We start from the raw sequence: 8069 nt of genomic DNA, 5'->3' as shown, positions 1-8069 counted from the left end.
AGAGAGGGGGGGGGGGGAGAGAGAGAGAGAGGGGGGGAGAGAGAGGGGGAGAGAGAGGGGGAGAGAGAGAGAGAGAGAGAGGGGGAGAGAGAGGGGAGAGAGAGAGAGAGAGAGAGGGGAGAGAGAGAGGGGGAGAGAGAGGGGAGAGAGAGGGGGAGAGAGGGAGAGAGAGAGGGAGAGAGAGAGAGAGAGAGGGGGAGAGAGAGGGGGAGAGAGAGAGAGAGAGGGAGAGGGAGAGAGAGAGAGAGGGGGAGAGAGAGGGAGAGAGGGAGAGAGGGAGAGAGGGAGAGAGAGAGTGAAAAAGAGATTGAAAAAGAGAGTGAAAAAGAGAGAATGAGAGAACGAGAGAGGAGAGAGATACAGAGGATAGGAGAAAGAAGGTGTCCGACTCCCCCTGACCTACCCCCAGCCTCCCAACGTCACAGTCTGAGAAAGACAAAACAAGCTACCAGTCAGCTGGGCTCCTCACTCGCTTTGAACACACGTCACACACTCTGCACGCTCATCCATACACTCTCAAACCCACTCACACACTCACGCCCACAAACCCAGACATATACAGTCAGCACACACTCGCCTCGGCTCTCAGATCTCATCCACCCGTCGGTGTGTATGAGTCCCTGTGCAACACGCTGAGCATCACTCCCTCACACACTACGTCCGTCATTGGCTCCTTGGCTCTGACCGGAGAGAAGGATTCTCCTGTATGGCCTGTGACTCTCTGCTCTAACTGAAGACTACCACACAACACAGAGCAGAGAGACAGGGAAGAGGAGAGGGAGAGAAACGCTACCCCCCTCAGAGAGAACAAAAAACAGCCTGACGGTGTGGCGGCAGCAGCAGCAGCAGCAGTAGAAGGAGAAGCCTTTGTCTTGTCCAGCTTGGTCCACATGCTCCCCCCGTAGAAAGAAGAGAACAGAAGAGAGGAGCGGAGCAGCTCTGAGCACTGACACATTGACCTACTCTAGCAGGAAGAGAACAACGTTTGCTGTTTGCTGTGTTTCCCTGTGTGGATTCAGATTCAGTACTTGGACAGCTCCGGAGCGCTCCGCTCTCCAACACATTCCTGTAGTATAGTATATGTGAAGTCTCCCTCGTCGAGACCCCATTCCCAGGGGCAGCCCTGGACCCCCAGCCCCCCTTGGCTCGCTCCCTGGCTCCCTGCACCCCTCTCCCCCTGGGGACAGTGGACAGCATGGCCAGCCTGGAGCACCAGTGGGAGAAGCAGCTCTTTGAGAAGTTCTGGAAGGGGACGTTTAAGGCTGTGGCCACACCGAGACCAGGGAGCATCATCGTGGCCAGCATCACCGCACGGAGGAGGGTAATCAGGTCAGTTATCTCTATAATTCAAATTTCAAAAGGCTTTATTGACGTGACAAAAAATTTGACATTTTTATTGCCAATCAACATCGTTGAACAGTTCAACCATACAATACGCGCAATCTCTCAATTCTCTTCATCTCTCTCTATGTCAATAATGCAACTGTGGTTGTGTAAAAATCTGGCTTATTTTGTAGACATGCTGGTAGATAAGAAAGATAACTATGTAGAAAATATTTGGGCTGTAGCTGAATCAAGCAAACAAGCAGGTGGTTAAACCTCTTGTAACTATGAGCAGTCAGTAGACAGTCCAACACCAAGTGAATTAATAAGTAATATATGGGTGTCCTACATACGGCCGGCCCACGTGGGACCAATCCATCATGCCGGTGGTGTAAGTTCAATTGTGTAAATACAATATTGCTTTTATTTATGATTATTTGTAAAAAAAAAAATGGGGGGGGACTCAATATACTTTAAAACAGGGGTGCAAGTAGAATTCATTTCTTCCCGGTATGTGACCTCCTATATGCTGCGCATGCCCCAACATATTTTATGTACCTAATCATAGAATTACGTATATAATCCCTGTTAATTCAATAGGATCTCTGTTGGCCCAGTCGTAAAGATTGGTTATTTCACTTTTAAAATGTTTTACCTTTTATTGTGGTGTAAACACAACCAGTCAGGATGTTTTCATCTGATTGTCAAACAATCACTTCAAAGGTCTTCTTTACTAGGCTAGTGGCCACGTTCATCTAGTCACAACATACATTCAGCCTCCAAACAGCGCAGGATGGAAAGAGACCTGTTACACAAAACATCAAAGAGTCTGATGACATTTGGTGATGGTCATTAGGCCATAATTTACGAGTCCACTTCTGTCTGGACACGTCTTGGCCTTAGGCTATTTCACCCGTTTTCAAGTCCATTCGCTAATTTTTCATGCCTTGTTATATTCTAGAATTTTCTTAATAGTGTTTTCATTATTGTTAAAAGCTCATATGATAGGCTCACTATTTGTTTTCCTGGTGTCCGACCATACCTCCTTACTTTGACCCCTGCTTTAAAATGACTAAAACCACATTGTAACACTGAATAGATGATTTTATTATTGACTGTGTCCAGCTCACTAATAATCACTACATTCATACAGTTTATTGACTGTGTCCAGCTCACTAATAATCACTACATTCATACAGTTTATTGACTGTGTCCAGCTGACTAATAATCACTATATTCATATGGTTTATTGACTGGGTCCAGCTCACTAATAATCACTACATTCATACAGTTTATTGATTGTGTCCAGCTCACTAATAATCACTACATTCATACAGTTTATTGATTGTGTCCAGCTCACTAATAATCACTACATTCATACAGTTTATTGATTGTGTCCAGCTCACTAATAATCACTACATTCATACAGTTTATTGACTGTGTCCAGCTCACTAATAATCACTACATTCATACAGTTTATTGACTGGGTCCAGCTCACTAATAATCACTACATTCATACAGTTTATTGATTGTGTCCAGCTCACTAATAATCACTACATTCATACAGTTTATTGATTGTGTCCAGCTCACTAATAATCACTACATTCATACAGTTTATTGACTGTGTCCAGCTCACTAATAATCACTACATTCATACAGTTTATTGATTGTGTCCAGCTCACTAATAATCACTACATTCATACAGTTTATTGACTGGGTCCAGTTCACTAATAATCACTACATTCATACAGTTTATTGACTGTGTCCAGCTCACTAATAAACACTACATTCATACAGTTTATTGACAGTGTCCAGCTCGCTAATAATCACTACATTCATACAGTTTATTGACTGTGTCCAGCTCACTAATAATCACTACATTCATACAGTTTATTGACAGTGTCCAGCTCACTAATAATCACTTCATTCATACAGTTTATTGACAGTGTCCAGCTCACTAATAATCACTACATTCATACAGTTTATTGACTGTGTCCAGCTCACTAATAATCACTACATTCATACAGTTTATTGACTGTGTCCAGTTCACTAATAATCACTGACATAAAACTAGACAGTCAAGGAGACAATTCAAAAAAGAAATGATGGATACAGGCCTATTTTTTCCACATTTTGTCGTGAGGAAATATAACACATTTTCAGTGCGGAACTCGTTAAAGACCGAATGCGGCCCCTGGGACAAAATTAGTTTGACACCCCTGAGATAAGGTTTCAACATGTCTCCATGTTATATGTAGATAGAGGATTACATAACAGAGAAAAAAACACATGACAGGCAGGCATATCAAGTAAACATGACAGAGGCTTCAGTAGAATTTCCCAATTTCTTTTAAAGGTTACATGCTTGTCTTATCTTCTCTCTCTGAGGCTCTGTCCCCTCCAGTGACATGGTGGACATATGCCTTTGTCTCTCTGTGAAGTGCCACCGTGTGTGTTACGTAGTCATGCTCCTTTTCAGTGTGTGTGTATGTGTGTGTGTGTGTTTGGTTTACTGTCCTTTTGGGGACCGGAAGTGGGGACATTTCGTTAGGTCCACACAAGGAAAGGGGCTATTTTAGGTTAAAGGATTAGGTTTAAGGTTAGGGTAGGGTAGGAATTAGGGTTAGGGTTAGAATTAGGGTTATGGGTTTGGGGTTAAGGTTAGGTTAATGATTTTTTGAAGGGAATCAATTGTTTGTTCCCAACAGAGGGTAAAATAACATGTGTGTTATGTATTCATGCCCACTTTCATTGTACTATTAGCCCTCAGAGCACAGACAGACAGACAGACAGACAGACAGACAGACAGACAGACAGACAGACAGACAGACAGACAGACAGACAGACAGACAAGAAAAACAGATGGGCAGACAGACAGGTAGGCAGGCAGGTGAAATACAGACAGACAGACAGACAGACAGGCAGGCAGGCAGGCAGGAGAAAAACAGACAGACAGACAGACAGACAGACAGACAGACAGGCAGGCAGGCAGGCAGGAGAAAAACAGACAGACAGACAGTTGTATCAGTGTTTATCGTCCTCTCTCTCTCTCATCCACTTATCCTGATCCTCCTGTTCTAGCTGATCCCATCCTCACAATCAGACACGATCCCCCGGCACTGACAACTTTATCCTTGATCCTATCTCCCCATCCTGACCAAAAAAAGTAACACAAAAACCCAGTCTGGGGATTCACACAGTGACGTGCTGCCGTCAGGATGGGCAGCACTTATCAACAGGAGACTCTCCCTGTCACAAATGATACCCTATTCCTTTTCAAACTATTAAGTCGAACATAGGTCGAGGCAAACCAAGCTGTAATGAGCTGGCCTGGTTATCCACTATAGTTCCTGGATCCATGCTGAAAAGGAAATGGCACAATATAGTGAGCAATTTGTTTAAATATCATTATAAACTGGATGGTTCGAGCCCCAAATGCTGATTGGCTGAAAACCGTGGCATATCAGACCGTATACCATGGATATGACAAAACATGCATTTGTACTGCTCTAATTACTTTGGTAACAAGTTTATAATAGCAATAATGCACCTTGGGGGGTTTGTGGTATATGGCCAATATACCACAGCTAAGGTCTGTATCTAGGCACTCCGCAATGCGTCATGCTAAAAACAACACTTAGACGTGCTATAATGACCACATACCACAATCACCCAAGGTGCCTTATTGCTGAAATTGTAATGTCTTTTACATACAGTACTAACACAGAAAAATAACATTATGTCACGATCAACAGTGTAACAGCTCTGAAGTTCACGTAAGATTGCAATTTCTCTAATAACCTTCATTGATGGCAGTGGTGTAAAGTACTTAAGTAAAAATACTTTAAAGTCCTACTTAAGTCGTTTTTTGGGGGTGTGTCTACTTTACTAAAAATATTTTTGACAACTTTGACTTTTATTTAACTACATTCATAAAGAAAACAGTGTACTTTTTTCTCCATGCATTTTCTCTGACACCAAAATCTACAGTGGCTAGTGAAAGTATTCACCCCCTTGGCATTTTCCCCATTTTGTTGCCTTATAACCTGGAATTAAAATGGATTTCTGGGGGTTTGTATCATTTGATTTAAACAACGTGCCTACCACTTTGAAGATGCAAAATATTTTCTATTGTGGAACAAACAAGAAATAATACATAAAAACAGAAAACTTGAGCGTGCATAACTATTCACCCCCACAAAGCAATACTTTGTAGAGCCACCTTTTGCCCTGTATTTAGTGCCATCCATCATTCCTTCAATTCTGACCAGTTTTCCAGTTCCTGTCGATGAAAAACATGCCCACAGCATGATGCTGCCACCACCATGCTTCATTGTGGGGATATGGTTCTAGGGGTGAAGAGAGGTGTTGGGTTTGCGCCAGACATAACGTTTTCCTTGATGGCCAAAAAGCTACATTTTGGTCTTATCTGACCAGAGTACCATCTTCCATATGTTTAGGGAGTTTCCCACATGCCTTTTGGCAAACATCAAATGTGTTTGATTACTTTTACCTTTAAGCAATGGATTTTTTCTTATGGACAGATACTCCAATCTCTGCTGTAGAGCTTTGCAGCTCCTTCAGAGTTATCTTGTTGCCTCTCTGATTAATACCCTCCTTGCCTGATCTGTGAGTTTTGGTGGGCGGCCCTTTCTTGGCAGGTTTGTTGTGGTGCCATATTAATGGATATAATGGTGCTCTGTGGTATGTTCAAAGTTTCAGATATCTTTTTCGAACTCAACCCTGATCTGTACGTCTCCAACTTTGTTCCTGACCTGTTTGGTGAGCTCCTTGATCTTAATGGGGCCGCTTGCTTGGTGGTGCCTCTTGCTTAGTGGTGTTGCAGACTCTGGGGCCTTTCAGAACAGGTGTATATATACTGAGATCATGTGACACTTAAATAAAGTCCACCTGTGTACAATCTAACTAATTATGTGACTTCTGAAGGAAATTGGTTGCACCAGATCTTATTTAGGGGCTTCATATCAAAGGGAGTGAATACATGCACGCACCACTTTTCCATTGTTTTTAATTTTCCATTTTTTTTAAAACAAGTTGTATTTTCCATTTCACTTCACCAATTTGGACTATGTTGTGTATGTCCATTAAATGAAATCCAAATGAAAATCCATTTGAATTTCAGGTTGTAATGCAACAAAATAGGGGAAAAAACCAAGGGAGATGAATACTTTTGCAAGACACTGTACTTGTTACATTTTGAGTGATTAGCAGGACAGGAAAATGGACAAATTCATGCACTTATCAAGAGGACATCCCTGGTCATCCCTACTGCTTCTGATCTGACGGACTCACTAACAACAAATGCTTAATTGTAAATTGTGTCTGAGTGTTGAACTGGGCCCCTATCCATAAATAAAAAAACAAGAAAATTGTGCTGTCTGGTTTGCTTATTATTTTAAATGATTTATACTTTGACTTTTAATACTTAAGTCAATTTTTGTAATTATATTTACTTTGATACTTCAGTATATTTAAAGCCAATAACTTTAAGACTTTTACTCAAGTAGTATTTTACTGGGTAACTTTCACTTTACTTGAGTCATTTTCTATTAAGGTATATTTACTTTTACTCAAGTATGACATTAGGGTAATTTATACACTACTGATTGATGGTTATGTGTGACTCAGTTGGTAGAGCATGGCACCTGCAATATCAGGATGGTGGGTTCGTTTCCTGCTGGGGCCAGCTGTAAGAAAATGTATGCATGCACTGCTCTGTAAGTCATTGGATAAAAGCTTCTGCTAATTAGCATCTATTATAATAATTTGGTTTTGACACCCACTATCATCACAAAAAGTTGTATCACACGGCCGTTGTGCTCCTATTAACATGATTGTTATTTAAACAAGGCAACAATATGTTTACCTGATCCTAGTCCTCTATTCACAAAATGTTGTATTTATTTAAATATTTGTTTTGTGATTCAACATGTGGCTTTTTCAAAGGGTTATTTTCTATGTTGAATATTACAATGTGACTTCATTTTAGCCAGTTTGTTGACTCAACACAAATTCCCTCCAGCCAAAATGAAGGGGGAACAGAGAAACAGTCCTCTTGATTTCTGGATATATGAGAAAATACACCCTCTAAATATACCATCTCTGTCTGTGTTGAACTGAGTAGGCACAAAACAAATAGTGGGAGTACCAGATAGGGGTTCTATAAAGAACCATAATCATAGGGTTCCAAGTGGAACCTCTATGGTGCTATAAAAAACCTTTCCTAAGGTTCTATTGAAAAAGGTTCCACATAGCACCAAAACAGGGTTCTGCTATGCTGCCCTACAAAGGCAAAACGCAGTGACAACCAATTTGGTCAAAAATCTTTGATCTGTGGTATTCAGTCTGACACAAGAATAAGCCAGTTGATCAGAATATATCGTGGAGTATCAGAAATTGCTGTCTGTCTAGACAAAAAGAGTTTGAAGTCAGATTTTGCAGCTAACAAAATTACGTGTTTACTGCATTTCTGCCTTTGTAAGACAGTATGGTTTCCTCACATTTCCTCACTTTTCTTTGGCACTGAACAAATGTCAGGTCTTCTAAGCGCAAACTTGAACGTTGTGAAAATGATGTGCATCTTCTCGTGCGCCTTTACTGTGAACACGGAGGCTGTACCCGCTTTAAGTTACAGATATAACAGTGGCCAAGTAGGCTACTGGGACTATTTGATCATAATGTAGGCCTACCAGAGTGGCCTACCATCAAAAGCAATGGAGAAAATG

General features: G+C 41.4%; 1 protein-coding gene across 2 annotated transcripts in view; it reads left to right on the top strand.

Annotated features, from left to right (window-relative positions):
* Nucleotides 1–553: 553 nt before the first annotated feature.
* The window catches only part of LOC135513787 (serine/arginine repetitive matrix protein 4-like), a 141788-nt gene continuing 134272 nt past the window's right edge, over nt 554–8069 (top strand). For both annotated transcript variants that reach the window (XM_064936714.1, XM_064936715.1), the window contains exon 1: nt 554–1329. In XM_064936714.1, coding sequence (XP_064792786.1) covers nt 1196–1329 — 134 coding nt within the window. In that variant the 5' untranslated portion in view covers nt 554–1195. The remainder of the gene's footprint in view (nt 1330–8069) is intronic.

This window comes from Oncorhynchus masou, chromosome 25 (genome assembly GCF_036934945.1).
Source record: "Oncorhynchus masou masou isolate Uvic2021 chromosome 25, UVic_Omas_1.1, whole genome shotgun sequence".
NCBI classification, from domain to species: domain Eukaryota; kingdom Metazoa; phylum Chordata; class Actinopteri; order Salmoniformes; family Salmonidae; genus Oncorhynchus; species Oncorhynchus masou.
This window is presented reverse-complemented; position numbering and strand designations above follow the sequence as displayed.